Below are 20,695 nucleotides of genomic sequence, written 5' to 3'. Positions count from 1 at the left end.
CAGAGCACCCGGAGCCGCTCTCCTCCCGACGGGACAGTCGCACTGCAGCAAGCCGAGCGGAGCTGAAGGAAAATACTTTTTTTACAGCCGAGAAGTCAGTCGGACCCGCATCAGCTGCTGAGATGCTGCTGAGAAGAAGCCGGTAAGTCTGATTTGCGTCCGGCCTGCTCGGTTGATGGTGCGCAGTCGATGCGGTCACAGTTCTTTTTGAATGTAATGCCGTTTAAAGTGATGTTGTAATTTGAGAAAATGACTCTAAGCGCTTTGCAGTATAGTTGCTGTCCTCACAGGAGGTCCTGAAATTATGAGCAGTGGTTCATTCCCCCCACATAACATTTCAATGTAAGAACTGACGCACTTAGTTACAACTTTCCCCTAATTCGCGTTTATGCTTTTTTTCTTTCTTGGTTTTCTTGCACACACACACGTTTCAGAGGAGCATGGGGTGGTGGACGTGCTTCTTTGGGTCTTTTTTTACATCTTTCACCTGCTCATCGTCAGTCCCCATGATTATGTGAGGCTTTGTAATGCTTTTTTTTCACACAGGTGAGAATGGAAATGTCCATTAAACAGAAGGAACAACTGACACCATTGACTTACTGCCCTCCACTTTACAGCTCTTTTCAATTTTATTTCAATGCAATTTCCTCTGGCAGTTGAGCATGAACGCTGCTGAATTTAGTCTCTGAAACGCCGCTCTGGGCCCCGCAGGAGACATAAGAAGAGAGCTTTTTGTCTTAAGTGCAGATTTAGCCTCTTCTGCTTACTGTTTCCACCTCAGGGTTCACTAATGGAGAGGTAGAGATATAGTAAAAGAGAAAGCTGACTTAAGGGTTCTCTCTCTTTTACTTGATGGTCCAGTGGCTCTCATATGAGCCAGTGAAGCAAGTCAAACTCAAAGCGCTGACGTGGTTCTCTTCTAAATTCTCATCAAAATGCTAACAAACCTGCCCCTTGACCACCTAATCACATCTTTATCTACATTCTAAACCATTACAATATTAATTTGCTGATCGAGTGTTGATGTTGCACAACATTGTGTAATAAAAGCAGATGCTCAAAGTGTCACTGAATTGTCCCTTACCGCATATTAACAATGAAGGTCTCTGGAGATTTTATTTTATAAACGCACTGAAATCAGTAGAAAATTACAAGTTTGAGTTGAAGCTGAAGTTTATAAATATGTATTGTGTGCAAAAGAAGATGCAGATATGGAGTTTTCAATTCTATGAAACTGAAGTCAGGCTATTTTTTTCCTCATAAATAATTAATCATCCTTGTTTAAATGCTGTCGTAGTCAACCAGCTAATGAGTGTTAGGGTCGCCAGCAGCCACGAGTGGATCTGTTCTGATAATGAAGCAGATTTTGAATCATTGAGAGTCGGAAAACCTCGAATGAAAGAGTTCTTGGTACTGCAGTTGTGTGTGGTTTATAATGAGCTTGCCAAGCATGGGCTGTGGTCAGTCCACGGATTTGCTGAGTCAGGTCTGAGATCAGGTGTTTATTTGGTCCTTCCACACGTTGGGTGGTTAATCGTCTACTGGGTGGCTTTTCCAAATTGTTCATCTTGATGGGCGACATAAAGTGGGTTTATCGGAGCTGTCTGCACGGCTCGGTACGTGGAAAGAGTTCCTATGAGTGAGATCAACTCATCGGATGTATGGAGGTGTAACGTTTGATGGTGCAGAGAGTCAGAGGAGGGGTGTTGAGTAAATAGACCCCTTTAGGGCAGCTTACTTTGCTCTGGAGTACTCAATGTGGGTGATGAGATGACTGCACAACATCTGGAGCTCTGGGTTGTTTCTGAACTTGAGGTTTTGTCTGAAGAAGATTCATGAGGGACACAGATGTTGTTGACAAAGTAGCACAGGAATGACCCAAGTGTCCCAAATGTTACATTGGCCTAAAGTCACTTCTGAGAACCTTTGATTCTAGATGAGGAGTTTTCCATTAAGTCATAAAAGTGAATAAAGTGGAGGATTAAGTCGAGAGACAGTCACGTTTTAAATGTAAGACAGAGTGCGTGCCAAAGTACCTAAACTGCCCATCCAATTAACTTTCAAGTCCAAACTTATTTATCATGTGCCTTTTTGTAGAAAGTTGTATCTTTGTAATTTATGTCACTTAATTCCTATGTCTCTTCAGGTTGAACTTCATGCCATGTCACTACAGTCTTGTTGATGTTTTTAGAAATAAAGCAGCAACACTCATGTGGCAGACAGCAACTTATAGCAGAGTGGGCTTCCACCTTTTAAAACCTGATTACTGTGCACTTTGAGATCCCTGTATTTCATCATTGACTCGTCACTGCCAAAGCCAGTCCCAGCTAAGCGCTTCACAGAGCTCTCATCAGGCTCTGGATGTTTGACCCAGCCAAACTGAGACCAAGAGTTATTGCCCTGCTTGTAGTGGAGAAGAGGTTCGCCTGAGTTGACCTTGATGCAGACAGCGTACTGCAGAGGCCACCTACGAGATGTAGTGAGCACTTTAGTTGTCGGTGCAGCGCTGGATCTCGGCAGTTGACTTCATCCTCTTTATTCCCAACTATTAATTTAATTGAAAACGTTATAGGTCGGCTAATGTGGTTTTGACCGATGTCAGTCTTCTTCGGCTTACTTGAATGCTTCTGCAGGAGGAGGAGACTGGATTAGTTCTGCTTGTGAATAATGCATTGGCTGCAGTTTCTAGACTTTTAAATGCAGTGGGTGGCATTGATTTTTAGCTTGACTTGTCTTCATTGTAGCCCTCATTACAAAGAGCTGCAGAGTGCCTGGTGACAACTTTATGATCAAGTCTCAAAATCATCACCAGCAGCATTTTGTCATCAGTTTGAATGCACACACTCACACAAGTCATGCACGAGCCCACTCTCACAGCTGTGATACCATTTGAAAACAGTGCACAGTGTCTTAATGTGGCCTTTTGTACAAAGCCTGCTCCAGAACGATTCTTAGTGGTTTGAAGCTTCCTTTTCCATCCTTGAAAAGAAGCGAGAGAAAGGAGGGAGAAAAAGCAAGCAAGTGTGCCAGTGCCCCGTCCTTTAATTTTCCTCCCAGGCCTTTTGTAAGGGAGTCGGCCTGAAGTGAAAGCACAGTGTGCAGCTGTCCTCCTGGTCCACTGCTCGCTTTTTGTGAGACGTTTTCTCGTCAAGAATACTAATAGTGATACGAGCCTCGCGGAGTCCACCCAGCTGGCTGAGGAAACAGACAACAATTATTCTGGTATCAAAGAAGGCCATTTAATGTGATACGAGTTAGAGCTATGTTTGTACCGAGTTGTTTGATACACTGACGCAGAAAAGCTCATCAATGCTCGTTTGGCTTTTGGCTAACTTCTGTGGTTCGGACCGTAGTATTATCATTTTCTTTCTGTATTTACTAGAATATTCTTCTTGAACTTATGTTATGTATGTCTCTCTCTCTCATTCCCAAAAGTAAAGAATGCTGTGCATCAACCAACTACATAGAAGTACTTCTCACATGTTAATACATAATGATACAATCATATAATAACATACATCTCTGACAGTCACTCAGTCAATACCTTATAAATTGTATTTCTACTTATTTGTCATAAAATAGTAAAAACTACCTTTTACAATTTCCTGAAGGCCAAGTTAACATCTTCATAAGGCTTGTTTTGACCATTAAAAAAAGTCCAATATGCAAAGATATTTAGTTTACAACCATAAATACGATGAAAACATCCACATTTTCATATTTGAAAAGCTGGAACGAACCTGTGAATTCTGGGCATTTTATCTTAAAATGACTTTGCTGCCACCAGTTTTCTATCTTTCACTAATGGATTAAAGTTCAAATAAAAAGTGCTTTTTAATAATGAAGGAACATTTGAAACTTCATGAGGTTGTGTGAGTTCACTGTGAGCGCCCTGCCATGCATTCTGGGTTAATAACAGGGCCAGGCTGGCAGGACGCCGCTGGGCTGAGACGCCGTGTCATTAGCTCCCGGAGGTGATGAATAGCTTGTGGTCAGGAGCTTGTGCTCCCAGCTTCCACTTGAAAACCAGGGAAGTTGCTCTTTTATACTTCATAGTTGAGCTTTGAGATACGAGATAGTATCGTATGTGTTAGTGTTTTACACAGGTTAATGTCATTTCATCCAACTGTACAACATATATAAACTAAACAGTATTACAAAAGCACAATCATATCAAATGTATGTAATAAATGGCTCAAAGTCAGAGCATTACAGTGTAACCTTCAGTCTCTGTGTGAAGCTAGAACCAGAGTAGTGGCTGCTGCAGAGAAGGTAGCCCAAACGTGTGCAGCTTGAGACTTTCAAGACGAAGATGAATCAGTCTGGTGAGATCAGTGGAGCTGAATCAACACAATACATGATGTCCAGAACCTGCAATCGCTCTTCCTATTAAAGGTTAAACATGTGTGAAATTGGAAACTGGTAAGAAGAAATAATCGTTCATTTTTGTGTCCTTTGTTTTGCTGAGTTTACAACAGGAACCCTTTATTGATCTTTATGTCTGTTCAATTCGATCAAATGATAATGATGATAATAATACCACATTGTGTTTTCCTCTTTATCTCCATAGACATGTGCAAATACTTCCACTTCTCATTGCAGTCTGCCGCCTCTCTCTGGCCTTCCCCAAACCAACTCCATCAGGATTTGGTACGTCTGCTTTTCCCCATTATTGCAAACCATCACTATTGCTTCACATTTAGTTATAAGCAAAGAACATAAAGGTACATTTAAAAGTAGGACCACTATTCTCACATGGCCACTCTGTTCTTCAACCTTTCTCACCTTTCCCCCCCCCTTCTCTCCTGCAGATGATACATGGCAGCTCCAGGTGAACATCCCTCACTCAGGACCTGTTTCCGCTTCACTGGGCAGCTCCATCTCCATCCCTTGCTTGGTGTCTCTGTCCTCCTCCTCCCCTGCTGCACCGCGGGTCAAGTGGACCGTGGTGTCCGGTGGTGTGGAGACGCAGATCTTGGTGGCGAGGGGTCAAAGAGTAAAGGTCAACGAGGCATACCGAGACCGCGCTGCCTGGCTCAACTACACCTCCTCCCCCGAGGATCTGTCGCTGTGGTTGGGAGATTTACGCTCCAGTGACTCGGGCCACTATCGCTGTGAGGTGCAGCAAGGCCTGGAGGACTCCAGCGATCTCGTACAACTCAAGGTCAAAGGTAATGAAATTAAACATGTGGATCATCATCGACTGTGGGTCAGTGGTTACCAGGTCCGTCTTTCAATCCGGGGGTTGGCCCTCGTCGATGTGTCCTTGAGCAAGACACTTAACCCTGAGTTGCTCCCTGTAGCTGTGTCTACGCTGTATGAATGTAACATGGTTGTAAGTCGCTTTGGATACAAGCTAAATGACATGATGTAATGTAAATACTGAAGTTTGGAAAGATTCAGATGAATATAAAGGTGATATAGGATACAACATGTAAGATATTATGACCTGATTTGATAGTAATTTTCGTGTTTTTTACATTGTAATATGACATTTATTAGTAATATACTGTTAAACGAGCATTTCCTATAATCTGTATGTTAAACATGTGCTTATATGTGTCTGTTTAGGTGTCGTATTCCACTACAGGGATGCTTTGGGTCGCTACGTGTTTTCCTTCCATCAGGCGCAGAGGGCTTGTGAGACCATCGGGGCACAAATCACGACTCCTGACCAGCTGCTCGCGGCTTATTATGACGGCTACGAGCAGTGTGATGCGGGCTGGCTGGCAGACCAGTCTGTCAGGTATCTCCTCAGCTCTCAGCTCAAACATATGCTTTACTTCATGGATGCACCTCTTTCTTACTTTCTCAACCTTTCATTCATATTTCCCCAGAATTCAACCCAAATTGTGTTTGGTATATATGTAAAGTATACAGGATCTCCTCTAGAATCTAAATCCAAGTTTACAAAGGTAAAGTTTTTAAGGCTTGTTTCCATTTTGGCAGGTACCCAATCCAAGTGCCCCGTGAAGGTTGTTATGGAGACATGGATGGCCAACCAGGCGTGAGAAACTACGGGACAATGGATCCGGATGATCTCTTTGATGCTTACTGTTATGTGGAGGAAACTGAGGGTATAAATAACGATACCTATTACTATGACTAAAAACAGACAAATATGGATCTTTTAGGCGAATTCTGATTGTAGACTACATCAGGCATTATTTCTTTAACATAATGTGAGAAATGTAAAGGTTTACAATATTTTGTGTTTGTAGGGGAGGTGTTTCATGACTCCATCCCACAGCAGTTGTCATTTGATGAAGCACAGTCACACTGCAGAGCAGCAGGAGCAGAGTTGGCTACAACAGCCCAGCTGTACTTGGCATGGAGTGAAGGTCTGGATCATTGCAGCCCAGGCTGGCTGTCTGATGGCAGTGTACGCTACCCCATCATGACCCCTAGAGAGCGTTGCGGAGGGCCTCAACCAGGCGTCAAAACCCTCTACCGCTTCAGCAACCAAACTGGCTTCCCACAGCCATCCAGTCTTCATGACGTGTATTGCTTCAGACGTGAGTATTTAGTCTCTCATAAAGTTCTTGTGCATAAAATAGAATTTAATTTACGTGGCAAAAATGGAAAATCAGGCACCTGTAAATGTTAGGTATTTACTATGAATGTATGTACACTACCGTTCAAAAGTTTGGGGTCATCCAGACAATTTCGTGTCTTCCATGAAAACTCACTTTTATTTATCAAATGAATTGAAAATTGAATAGAAAATATAGTCAAGACATTGACAAGGTTAGAAATAATGATTAATATTTGAAGTATTAATTTTGTTCTTCAAACTTCAAGCTCAAAGGAAGGCCAGTTGTATAGCTTATATCACCAGCATAACTGTTTTCAGCTGTGCTAACATAATTGCACAAGGGTTTTCTAATCAGATATTAGTCTTCTAAGGCGATTAGCAAACACAATGTACCATTAGAACACTGGAGTGATAGTTGATGGAAATGGGCCTCTATACACCTCTGGAGATATTTCATTAGAAACCAGACGTTTCCACCTAGAATAGTCATTTACCACATTAACAATGTATAGTGTATTTTTGATTAATGTTATCTTTATTGAAAAACCCACAAATTACAATGCTTTAACATCTGTTACAACAGACACACCTAGACATCCCTCCTCACCTCCCAAAAGGACATCGGAAAAAAAAAAAGGGGGAAAAAAGGGAGAAAAAGAAAAAGGAGCAACAGAGGGAGAAACAGAGGAGGATCCTCTCAGATAGAGATGATGAGAATGTATGAAGGACAGATAGGAAGTTAAAAGACAAGGAAACATATAATGAGAGTGTATGAATAGTTCATATAGTAGTTCATAGTTCGATGGAGACCTCCACTCCACGATCCATCAGGCAGATGGTGGGAGGAGGAGGGGAGTCAAACAGACACAGGACAGGAAGTCAGGAATTTCAGATCCAGACGATCCATCATCCATCAGGCAGAGATAGATTGGTCCCATAGTCCGGGTCCCGATGAGAGATGAGACGAAAAAAGACACGGGAGGGGAGAAAGCAGAGTTAGTAACGTGTGAGAGAGAGAAAAATTCATCAGAGAAGAGAAAAAAGAGGAGATAGGTACTCAGTGCATCCTAAAACGTCTCCCGGCAGCTATAAGCCTAGTGCTTTTCTTTGAAAAATAAAGACATTTCTAAGTGATCCCAAACTTTTGAACGGTAGTGTATGTATGTATGTACAGTATGTAATTAAACTGTTCGTATAGGTAGACACAATATTAAAATGAAAGATTCATGTATATATCTTGAATCTTATTTTTTGTATCACTTATCTGTCCTCTACAGATGATACAAATACTCCCACCGACTCTCCCATGGACAATATGGCCACAGAGCCTGAGGACATTGGACAAGATGTTATTGTTCTTGTGGAAACAGATGAAGAGCTGCAACTAAACCAACATGTAGAACAAGTGGAGCTCAAAGCTGAAAGGGTGCTGGAATCATTTCCCTTTTTCTCTCCTACGGATAACCTGGTTGACATGCACCCAACAGTTGTATCAGACTCATCAGCATCCCATCTCAACAGCACACCTACATTGGACCTTCTCCAGGCATTGAATGAAACTTCATCTCCTACACAAATGAACTCTCAGCATCCTACAGCGCTGATGAACTCCACTTTTAGCGCCACAGAAATCGACAATTCAACCCAAAACACATCATTACTGTCCAGTTTTAACAATGAGACAGATTCCAACCACAACTTGAACTTAACCTTTCAACAATCTGAGCCTGAAAGCACTACAGGGTTTCTCGAATCATCATATGAACCTCTCACACATAACCAGACAGTTATACAGAATACATCTGAGGGGCCGAAGGATGCGCAAGAAATACAAGAGACCAATTTGGATTTTGACATATCGCAAGCCAATTACAGCGAGACAGACAGCAATCATACTCAAGAGGAGAGTCTCTGGGAGATAACCTCGATGACCCTTGACCCCATGGTTCAGGTAAAGCAGGAGGAGGAAACAGTAGAAACTCCTGTACAGGTGTTTCTCTCAACTCAGGCCTCAAAACAAGAAGAACGTGTTACACAACCAGCAAAAACTACAAAATCTACCATCATGGAGCTAACCTCATTGTGGGCCCATCTGGTTGGGTCTGGAGATAATTCTCAAGGTATGCTGAACAAACATTTAAGTTTCTAAGTCTTACAAAAGAACACACATCTATATATTTGTTGAATCATTCAATATTTTGGAAAAATATACTTATTCACACTCTCAGTGAGATGAGAAGACTGATGTCTCTCTTGAGTCTGAACGGTAAATATGAAGCTACAATCAGCAGACCGTTATGTTAGCTTAGCATGAAGACAGGAAACAAGGGAGCACAGCTAGTTAGCTCTGTCCAAAGATAACATTATCCAGCTACGACAACCTCTAAAACTCATGAAATATACACTACCGTTCAAAAGTTTGGGATCACCCAGACAATTTCGTGTCTTCCATGAAAAATCACACTTATTTATCAAATGAATATAAAATATAGTCAAGACATTGACAAGGTTAGAAATAATGATTAATATTTGAAGTATTAATTTTGTTCTACAAACTTCAAGCTCAAAGGAAGGCCAGTTATATAGCTTATATCACCAGCATAACTGTTTTCAGCTGTGCTAACATAATTGCACGGGTTTTCTAATCAGACATTAGTCTTCTCAGGCGATTAGCAAACACACTGTACCATTAGAACACTGGAGTGATAGTTGATGGAAATGGGCCTCTATACACCTCTGGAGATATTTCATTAGAAACCAGACGTTTCCACCTAGAATAGTCATTTACCACATTAACAATGTAGAGAGTGTATTTCTGATTAATTTAATGTTATCTTTATTGAAAAAACTGCTTTTCTTTGAAAAATAAAGTCATTTCTAAGTGATCCCAAACTTTTGAATGGTAGTGTATATATATATATTTTTAATCTGTCATAAAATGAAGTGAAACAATGGCAATTTTTTGTTGTTAAGGGAGTTTATGTAGCGGATTACGCAACCTTGATATGAAATGTTTGCTAGTGAGCTTTAGAGGTGCAGAAAGAGGTATTTTGACAGCTGTTTCACCCTGTTTCCAGTCTTTGTGCTCAGCAAAGCTAAGTCTGGCTGTAGCTTCATATATAGATATGAGGGAGATATCGGTTATCTCTTGGCAAAGTAATAAATAAGAGTATTTTGCTAAATGAACAAAGGCTTTCATTAATAGATGTATTTTGCAACTAAAAAATGTGTTATTTTTTTTTCTAGAGGGTGACCTTGACATGGAAGCAGTCAGCTTCATCGACACATCAGATTCTTCTACGTCCGGCTTCACCACTCATGCCTCACTCTCCACTTTGGCGAGCAGAGCTTCAGCTGAGCCCCGGAAAGCACTGCCTGATTTGACCGTTTCTCCTCGGTCACGCCATCCTGACAAAGTGGGCTTGGATATCTTCTCCACAGCACCACCGTTGTGGGAGTCCTCAATTTCTAGACAAGAGGGAAGTACAAGCTTAGAAATTGAAGACACTCTGGAAAGCGAAGAAAAACCGTTGCACCCAACCAATTCTGACGGCAACCTTGTTTTTGGTGTAGGTTTAGCTACCACTGAGACTCCAGAGGGGTTGAACACCTCTCAGTTGCCTACTGATTCATCCACAACACGGTATCTAACATCAGGCTACAGAGTGTATTTGGATACTAAGACCACTGGGTATGAAGAGGCAAGTGGAGATGAACTTGCTACAGTTACTGCAATCCTTGGAGAAGACAATACATTTGCTCCAACCAATGAAGAGGATGTTAAGGTTAGCCACATGTTTGAAGAGGAAATTACAGTTACCCCAACCCTTAAAGAAAAAATGACAGTTTCCCCAACTCTTGAAGAGAAAGCTCAAGTTTTCTTTACACGCGAAGAAGACGCAAGCATTGCCCCAACCTTTGAAGAAGACATTAATCTTGCCCCAACCCTTGAAGAAGAAATTAATATTGCCCCAACTCTTGCCATCGAAGAAGAAACCAAAGTTGCTCCAACATTTGAAAAAGAAGGTAACGTTTCCCAAGTCCTAATAGAAGAAGTTAATGTTGCCCAAACCCTTGAAGAAAACGATAACGTCACACCAACTGTTGGAGAAGAAGCTAGCAGTGCCTCAATCCTTAAAGAAGAATCTAGCATTGCTCCAAACCTTGAAGGAACATATAATGTTGTACCAAATGTTGGAGGAGAAGCTAGCATTGCCCCAATCCTCGAAGAAGAAGAGCACCTTGCCCCAACCCTTTCCCTTGAAGAAGAAGCTAGCATTGCCCCAATCCTCGAAGAAGAAATGTATATTGCCCCAACCTTCGAAGAAGAAACTAGCATTGCCCCAATCCTCGAAGAAGAAACATATATTGCCCCAACCTTCGAAGAAGCTAGCATTGCCCCAATCCTCGAAGAAGAAACTAGCATTGCCCCAATCCTCGAAGAAGAAACGTATATTGCCCCAACCTTCGAAGAAGCTAGCATTGCCCCAATCCTCAAAGAAGAAATATATATTGCCCCAACCTTCGAAGAAGCTAGCATTGCCCCAATCCTCAAAGAAGAAATATATATTGCCCCAACCTTCGAAGAAGCTAGCATTGCCCCAATCCTCAAAGAAGAAATATATATTGCCCCAACCCTTTCCCTTGAAGAAGAAGCTAGCATTGCCCCAATCCTCGAAGAAGAAACGTATATTGCCCCAACCTTCGAAGAAGCTAGCATTGCCCCAATCCTCAAAGAAGAAATATATATTGCCCCAACCCTTTCCCTTGAAGAAGAAGCTAGCATTGCCCCAATCCTTGTAGAAAATGTAAATGTTGCCCAAACTCTTGGAGAAGAAGACAACGTCACCCCAACCCTCGAAGAAGAAGAAGAGAATATCAACCCAAACCTCGAAGAAGAAGACAACGTCACCCCAACCTTTGAGGAGGACTTTACTGTCTTCCCACTCGATTCCCAAACATCCAGCTGGGCTCTGCTGACCACCACAACAGGACCTCAAGAGTCTCTGAACAATCTAGAGTACAGCATAAAAAACTCCCCTACCACCTCCAACATAGCTTTAAAGTCCTCCCTGAGTACCAAGCCCACTGCTGCTACCACAAAGACCGCCATCCGGTCCAACACACACTGGTCCAGACGCATTTGGAGCCCTACCACCTCAGCACCAGATGTGTTCCACCAGACGGCTGAGCCCCGGGAGGTGTCATCCTTCATACCACCAGTGGGTCAGGGTCGGGTGGATGTTGAGTTTAGTCGCACCCAGCCGCCCACCCTTCTTATCTTGCCCAATGAGAGGGCAGCTGTAGGCGGTACAGGGAAAGCTTCAGGTAATGTTAAAGCCACTCTCATCAGCCTAACCGTCCTCCTCTTGCTACTCGACGCAATGATGCACTAAAACCCCCGATCTGTCCTCAACCTGCCTTTGCTCCATTTTCTGTAAAACATCTCCCCTCCTTTTTCAAATGACTTCCCACGTTTGTTTCACTTGTCTCACAAAGCCCACTCACCCTTCTGACTCCTCCCGCTTCACCTTAAAATGCTCCTCACCTCCCTCCGTATGACCCACACCACCCCTTTGAGATACTCACACTGGGACAGCTCCCATTTGACTCTTGTCAACAGTCCACTCTTGTTGTGCATGATGTTTTCTTCCTCATCCAAAGATTGACTTCTGTGAAGTATTGTAATATACTGGTATGTTTATGAGTCTTTCAGTGCTTCTTCTACGGCGATTTTCTTGCATGAGGGATGGTTTTGGTGATAGCGTTTGTAAAGCTTTTGTCAATATCTTGATGAGTTGGTTTTATTTGCAAATAATACATCTAAGCATCAAGTGCAAATGATTCTCTTTCCAATACTTTCTTCTCGCTAACTTGCAGTCGTCTTTTGCTGTAATCTGAAAGTAACATGACAAAGGGACTTTTCCCTGGAATGTATCAGTGTTTATGTTGAACGCGACAGCATTGATAATGTTTTATATTTAATCCATAACTTGACATCAAATCTGTTATTTTTTCAGATCTTTAGACCTGTACTGCTATTTTAAACAGCACAGACTGTTATTGTGTTTATAAGCACAACTGTTGTTCAATGTTGACTTGTTGTTGACTAGTAGCATTTAGAAATTAGTTTAAAATCTCATTAATGTTTCTCAAATCATGTTTTATTGTGTAATCATTATTTTCCAAGATTTGTACTGTGTTTGTAGCTGTAAGAACGATAAAACCAACTAATATATGTTTGTTTTTGTCTCACCATCAGTTGATAAATCTGTTTTAAAGTTGTAGTCAACCGTAAAAAAAATCCTACTCCTAAATATGGCAGCTGCACAGAGTGTTGCATTGTGTGGAAGCCAATATCTGACAAGAAAACCGTAAAAGAACAAGTTAGGCATTACAAAAAATGGAAGGTAAGTCAATATCTTTTCATTCAGTCCCATTTTTTGACTAACTTACCATTATTTTTGGCTTGTCGTGAGTATTTCACAAAGTTGTCCTGCAGAAATTGGCTTCCGTAGCATTTGCATACATCCTGGGAATCGTCTGTCAACACAGCTGGCAGTTACACGTCTAATTTTATAATCAGAAACCAAAGACACAAGACAGGATTTCTATTGATATGTTACGTCTCATTAGAGGATACATTTTCATCAAAGTCCATACAGCCACAGAACAGAACTTAAAATGATATACAAACCAACTAGAGTGCACAAGGCTCCATCCACCTTTACAGATGCAGTCAGTGTTCTGCGTCACAGAGTTTCAGTCAGCAATATTTGTGGTGAGAGTTGGCCCTCAAAGGCAAAGGCTTCACTGAGCACATTTTCATTGACATTTGCGTCATGGTATCTAGAGGTATGAGAGTTAAGTCTATTAACAAATGAAGGACAGAAGAGGATTTATTTAGATTTTTAAGATTCTTAAAATTGTAACTGCAAGATAAACAGTAGCAGCTGATACAATAGGTTTGGGTGCTTAATAATGTATTTTAATTTAACAGGGGTCATACTATTTTATTCGATTCAACATGGTGGTGATGCTGTTCGTCACATTGATTCACATCAATGCTGAATGAGCTCACATTTATACACAAGACGACTACCAAGCTCCATCTAAATATGCAGTTAAACTTGTTTTTTCGACTGTATACATACAATATACTTATCACTATGTAAACACTCTTTTATTGTCTGCATGATCGGAGCGATGCTTTTGCACATTTTTCAGATTTAATCTAATTTTAACCGCCTCCATTAAGCTTCAATTTGGGAAGCAGAGGTGATTAAACATTGAACTATTGTTGAAATTTCCCATCACACTATTCATGGTGATAAAAAGACTGCACACTCAGCACTGAGACAGCGGGGAAGCCACTAAGAAAAGCCACCCATCATTCATTCAGTCATGAATGATTTACTAAATGACTCGCATTATTACCGACACTAATTTATTGTTGTGCTGTTTGAGGAAACTGCACGAACACGGAGACATCATGCAGAAATGTCAGAGTTAAACAAAGATTCTTGTTGCTGTGCAAAAAGATTAAAGTAGAGATGGCAACATGGGTCACAGCACAAGGTCTTCATTTTTTGTACTGAAGTGCAGTTGTGTACTTTTCAGCAAAACTGAATGAGGGTTTTACTGCGAGGGCACATGATTCTCATTTGACTTGTGTAAAACAGTTATTACCTTCCACACACACACGCACACACGCACACACACTGACCTAATGAAAAGATTTGAGTGTGCAGTATAATTACAGACACCACACAACTCTTGTTTATAGGGTGTCAAAGGAAGCAAATCAACCAAATCCACTTGCATGTTTATGTAATGCTTAATTGTAGTTTGGACACACATGCCTCCATTTTGCCATCTTTTACAGATTACAAAAATTAAACTCCAACCCCTCTTTTTCTTCAGAGCCTTAAACGACAAGTCTTTTTTTGAGGAACAACTGGCTTATGACAGGGCATTTCCTGTAGCCAAGGTATATTTCCTTTGTGCTGTGTAATCATCCAAACAGGACTTTGACAACATAAAGTACCAGTAACACAGACAATTTTATCTATTCAAATAGGTCAACACAAAAACCTCAAACTTCAAAGTCCTATGGGAAATAAAATGATTAACTGACATACTTATCTTGATCTGCAATTTGTAATTGAATGTGTTTCCTTAACATAGTTTGAAATGGTAAATAATGGTGCAATAATGTTTAAAAGCATGGAATAGCCTATGTGAGTTACAGGGTGAGATAGAGAGTAAGAATTGTGTTAAACACCAAGAAGGTGACTGGAAAGTCTTTATCACTATTGTGCACTCGTGAATTCCATAACATGTTTCACATACTGTAATAAATAATGACACGGTCTGTTGATTGCCATGTGTAATTGTGTCTATTTGTAATTGGAGTGTCTTTGTGTGTAACGATTTGGCACCATAACCCAAAAAATACAATTTATTGTAATGTCCTGTGGGGAATGTAGCTCCAAATTAAAATCAAACTGAAACGTAGTGGATAGAGTGGACCAGGTTATAATAGGGGAAAATGTTTTGTGGTTTTAGATGACCTGTTCCTCTAAGTTTGTGTGCAATTATATTTAGTTTCATTAAGTCTCCACCTCACACAAGGGCCATTTGAAAGTGTCTTTTGTTAATGAAGAGTGTAAGAAGAAGAAGAACAACAAGAAGAAAAACAACAAGAAGAACAAGAACAAGATTAAAAACAAGAACAAGAGGAGTTTGACGGATGGCTCCTCGTGCTTCAACATGTCCTTTTAGTGCCTTTAGTATGACACAGTTATTCTAACATTTGCTCATTTTAACCTATCTTGTGTGTAATTCACTGGAATACATGTAAAGTTGCAATGACTGGATCCTTTAACTTTCATTTTCCTTTCTCAACTCTTCTGATGCAGCAAATCCTTTTTTTGTATCCTGATATTTATGCTTCAAACACAATACTAGATAATAAAATACGTCAATAAGACGGAGGGCTCTCATTTCAGCAGTAGAATAACCTGACGTTGTCCTCTGTCTTGTTCCAGATGCCTGTGTGAACGACCCCTGTCTCAATGGAGGCACCTGTACTGACCGGCACGGGCAGATTCAATGTCTCTGTTTGCCATCATATGGAGGAGACCTCTGTCAGACTGGTGAGCGCTCCGCTTCCTTGCAGTAGAAATTGTTCCTTCCTGTGGTTCCTGTCTGTCAAACTTAGAATATAGGACTTCACACACTGCGGGGTCAACACCTTTCAATGTCTCTTGATGGTCTCTTGATGGTCCCGTCTCCTCCTCTGGGGTGTTTTCAGACCTGGAGAGATGTGAACCCGGCTGGGATAAGTTCCACGGTTTCTGCTACCGACACTTCGGCCAGCGGCTGAGCTGGGAGGTTGCAGAGCAGCACTGTCGCATGCTGGGAGCTCATCTGGTGTCCATCATTACCCCAGAGGAACAGAGCTACATCAACAGTAGGCTGAGCAGGTTCAACACGTTGCATTGTCCATCACAAGTGCGTCTTGAGGACGAAATAATAATTGCCTTATTTTCCTCCCCAGACAACTACAAAGAATACCAGTGGACCGGTTTGAATGATAAAACCATTGAGGATGATTTCCGCTGGTCTGATGGAAACCCGATGGTGAGCAATACAAGAAACCACCAGTGTGATGAGCTCATATTAAATAAATGCACTTATATGTGTGAGCACCAAACACCCCACAGTGAATCAGGAGAGAAACGTTAATGTCCAAACAGGTTTAATATTTAAAAGAAAATAAAAACTGTAGGGGCATTTCACTGATTTTACACCTGAAGTAAAACTACACAATGATGTATATATTCCAAATGTTTTGAGCTATATCTCTAAGGAAGTCCAATACTGAATCGTGGGAGTAGCCTCCTCTTTTAATAGATCATTGGATTGTTCTCCTTTGATTTGTACACTGGATGTTAGAATACTCCCTTTTCCATCTTTATTTGTGCGTCATTTGGATTCACACAAATCATTTACTTTGATACCAGAATATTATGCTGTGGGAAAACAGAGTGATGACGCAATGCCACATCTATGACTTTTCACTGTTTACTTAAAAAAAGGTCATGAATTAATTCGAAAATTGGGGACATAATGTGGATTTACTTCTCCATGTTCTAAATGTTATTATTACTATTGTACAACCCGTGTATTTCCTCTTCGTGTATACAGATGTATGAGAACTGGTACAAAGGGCAGCCAGACAGCTATTTTCTGTCTGGTGAAGACTGCGTGGTGATGGTGTGGCACGATGAAGGACGATGGAGTGACGTACCCTGCAACTACCACCTTGCATATACCTGCAAGAAAGGCACCTGTGAGTAATAATAAAGAGACGTTAGAGCTCCTCTTTAATGGTTTCAACTCCCTCTTGTGGCAGTGTTGGGCAGTTACACCGTCATACATCAGCCCCAATAAGGGACCCAACTTGTCTCAACTCTTCCAACAGCCTCATGCGGTCCACCGCCCAAGGTCCGAAACGCCTCCATCTTTGGAAAAGGTCGCCAGAGATACGAAATCAAGGCAGTTGTGCGTTATCACTGCGCCCCGGGTTTCCAGCAGAGATTCACTCCTCTAAGCAGGTGTCTGTCTGGAGGCAGGTGGGAGAGGCCCCAGGTCCTGTGCATCCCTGGTAAGATAAAAGATGATCATAACTCTGACAATCAAAACTAGTTCTGAAAAAACACAATGAGATTAATAGAGCTTCTTCTTTTCTCCCAAAACTGTTAAAACTGCATCAGCGACCCACACCTTTGCACTGAGTGACATTGTCCTCCATTACCATGCACTTAAGCACTGAAGCTTATCTAGTATGCCATCCTTCATTTTACTAAACGTATTGTTTGAGTTTGTAATAAATTAAATCTTGAATCTTGAAATGCGTATATTCACCAGAAGCTAAAATAATGCTGGTTGAGTAACGTTTGCTAAAAACTACACAGCCCAGCTTAGGAAATATTTTTTTCTTCAAGTCAAGTTTTTTAAGAGTTTCTTGACAAAAATATAAATTGGATTATAATCCTTAAACAGCCTGAATAGATTTATTGCATTGACTTTCAGAGGCCGGAGGCCCGACCCAACACCCTGAAGTGACATCACCGACCAACGGCGAGTCTGCTGCCTTTGAAGACGAGTTTGAAGCCACTAAAGAGACTCCACAGTACTGGGACATCAAATTTTAAAAAAGTCTGACGTGCTTTCCTTCCTGGTCTTTCCTCTTACATTCTGTTGTTTTAACATGACATGGTGCCAAGAATCCGATGCTTTGACCAATGAACGCTCAGACAGGACAATATGAACCACGACTCATATAGATACCAACTGAAGCTTCCTCTCAGCGAAGAAGCCCAGTGCACTTACAGGCTTTCTTTCCTTCTTATGGAGTTAAACATTCCTACTTGTTGATGTCCTTTAGAATATGTTCGGCTGTATTGTGGTTTAATGTAGTGCTAACAGAATGAAAAAGAGGTTAAAGAAGAGAGCTCCAAATTACTGTCGGCTCCAAGTCTTCATTCAAATAGAAAGGTTCTGGTTCTGGTTTTTGTTCTCGAATCTTTTTTTTATAAAAATGGTGCTAAATGTCTTTAGAAATCTTTTTCGCCAACAGAAATGTTTTCCCTGCTTCCTCAAAGAATCTAACGACTCCAAAGCACAAAGTCAATTATAAAGTAGTCAATACGTATACTGTACATAATTATATTCATTTTCACACCTGTGATTACTGCTGTCCGCATTCTCCTCAGAGAAACCTTCTATTTCCAGCAGTTTTGTTCGTTAGCTTTATGTTGTAATAAAGTTTGGTAGAACAGCAAATAATAAATCGTTCTCTTATTGTACCCTTTGCACTGTGTGTGGGCTTCATTTCATGTGTGTGTGTCATGGGAATATTAGGGTGGACCCAATAGCACGACTCAGGAGGCAGAACTGGAAATAATGATCTTTACTCCGAGTAGCGGCAGGAACAAAACAGGCAGGAACAGATAAGTACAATGTGTAACTATTGAGGGCTTGGTCAGGAAGAACACAAACCAATCTGGCAGAGGACAAGTGCAACAGGGACTAACGAGGGAATGGGCAACAGGTGAGACAGGCATGAGGACCAGGTGAAGGGAATGAGGGATTGACGAGGGAGTGATCTGAGGCAGGTGAGAGAACAGGTGAAGGGAGTTGGACTAACGAGATGGGAAGCAAAATCTGGATTGACATGATAGTTAGTGGAACAGGCACACAGGATGAAAACAACTAATAAAAGGAAGGTGTGGAGCGAAACTGTTACTGTGCGTGTGCGTGTTAAAAGTATATTCTCAAATACTGTACTTAAGTAAAAATGTAAGGTTGCACTTGAGTATGTCTAATGCGACTTTACATTTCTACTCTACAACATTTCAGTATTTATTAATATTTATATGTCAAACATAAATTGAGTTTACAAAGTATGCATTGCTATAGATGAAACTAACAGTATTGGTAAAATGAGCTCGACCTGGACAACATCTAGATTCTGCTTTGACACTGACAGTAATGAAGAAGAAATACAATTCCTCTCTTTGAATGAGGCACAATGAGTATGTTTGGATACTTTAAGTACAATATAACGCTGATACTAATACATATTTACTTGAGTTAGGTTTTGAATGCACTACTTCTTCCTTGTTGGTCATTAATTATTTTACTTGTGCTTTAGAAATAATACAATTAGTATAAACTATAGTCATGTTGAATTATATACAAAGTACTGCACAACCTATATAAAAGCAAAGAAAGCAACTTATACACACAGACAATACCAAGAACCTTGTGCTTCAAAACAGGGACACATAAACGTCAATAAGTAGGCTACAGTGTTCAAATGTTATAACGGCACTATAATTACTAGTAAACACAAACTGATTAATTATTACCCTAATATAGATAATAATAAGTGTAGTTGTCATTTAATATTGTTTTAAAGCCTTATAAATGTACAAGCAACAGTTACAACAAGGTATTTAAGGTCAGGTGACCAACATAGGCTACCCATGAGCAGCAGAAATGTCGCGTCACGGTGACGTCACTCAGACCATGAAATTGAGGGAGCTTGAGAGAAAAATACGAGCGACACGTGTAAGTATTGAGTTTGTGAATGCGTGTGTGGGGGGGATGTCACGTGTACATCCGGGAAACATTCCGTGTTAAAGCAGGGAGCCAGGTGAACGTTTGAACACACTTGTTTGTGTTAGAGGTCAAACGGCTCTGCACGTGACGGCAGCTGCAGGCAGTAATTCCGCCACCAGGTGGCGTCATTGGTCCACGATGTGTGGGAGCTGGAGGAAGCGGATGGCAAAATGTCAGCGAAGTGTTTGAGATAACACCTGAGCCCAGAAACAAGATGTTCACTGCCAGGAGAGAAGAAAGGCTGGAACAACAAAGCTGCTAATAGGAAGTGTTGCTTGGCGAGATCCACAGTGGCAAACGCTGTATCACTTACATCTTATGGCGGATTAATCTATTTATTAGATACCTCAGCATTATATGTTATTATTGTGTATTAAATGAACACAATCACGTTACTGCAAGGCCAACTCTTTGCTGCACGCACACCCAACTTCCTTCCTGAAAGTATCTCCACTTACCTTCACTTGAATGTGCCGTTATTCTAAGACACAAGCGTTTGATTACTGCATTAAAAAGTCTGTCTGTATGAGAATAATCCCTCAGGTTACACCTACAACCTACTCTGTGTAATACTTCAGATAGTTATGCATTTTACAATACATTTGTAGAATCAATGAATATCAATAGGCACATATTCTTTAAGCAAAAATGTCCAACATTCAATGTTTTATCTGATTGGCAATTGGCGATCCTTAAAGTTTGGGACTGTAAGAGATTTGATGACAGCCCTTTTGGATCCAACTGAACCAAACTGCATTATTAACACCGGTGCAGTGGTGGAAGAAGTCCTCCGTTCACCAGAGTAGATGTGAGGAAGGTATCGGTATCAAAATACACTTCAAGTACTAATTATGCAGCATTTATTTCCAGATTCATACAGATACATAGTGAAATCAACAAATGACAAAAGTAAATAAATGTAGTGGAATAGAAGTATAATGTAGCAGGAAATAGAAATGCTTAAGT

At 40.9% G+C, this 20,695-nt stretch overlaps 1 protein-coding gene across 1 annotated transcript; it reads left to right on the top strand.

The window, feature by feature from the left end:
- Positions 1-18,416, top strand: LOC130192951 (brevican core protein-like). Its single transcript, XM_056413163.1, has 14 exons — positions 1-142; positions 4,571-4,650; positions 4,812-5,171; positions 5,572-5,746; positions 5,950-6,077; positions 6,222-6,515; positions 7,813-8,655; positions 9,782-11,863; positions 15,586-15,693; positions 15,852-16,010; positions 16,098-16,180; positions 16,748-16,892; positions 17,025-17,207; positions 17,636-18,416. The coding sequence occupies exons 1-14, from the start codon at positions 123-125 to the stop codon at positions 17,755-17,757; spliced, it is 4,782 nt and encodes a 1,593-aa protein (XP_056269138.1). The 5' UTR covers positions 1-122; the 3' UTR covers positions 17,758-18,416.
- The last annotated feature ends 2,279 nt before the right edge of the window (positions 18,417-20,695 follow it).

The sequence above is a fragment of the Pseudoliparis swirei genome, chromosome 1 (genome assembly GCF_029220125.1).
Source record: "Pseudoliparis swirei isolate HS2019 ecotype Mariana Trench chromosome 1, NWPU_hadal_v1, whole genome shotgun sequence".
NCBI classification, from domain to species: Eukaryota; Metazoa; Chordata; class Actinopteri; order Perciformes; family Liparidae; genus Pseudoliparis; species Pseudoliparis swirei.
Note: the sequence above shows the minus strand (reverse complement) of the source record. Positions and strands in the feature narration are given on the sequence as shown.

Bases quoted from the DNA above. Each gene is read 5' to 3' on its own strand.
- LOC130192951 (XM_056413163.1), top strand. From the start codon at position 123: ATGCTGCTGAGAAGAAGCCG. The intron at 8,656-9,781 runs GTATGCTGAACA...TTTTTTTTCTAG, and splicing joins GTCTGGAGATAATTCTCAAG to AGGGTGACCTTGACATGGAA. The intron at 16,893-17,024 runs GTGAGTAATAAT...CTCTTCCAACAG, and splicing joins TACCTGCAAGAAAGGCACCT to CCTCATGCGGTCCACCGCCC.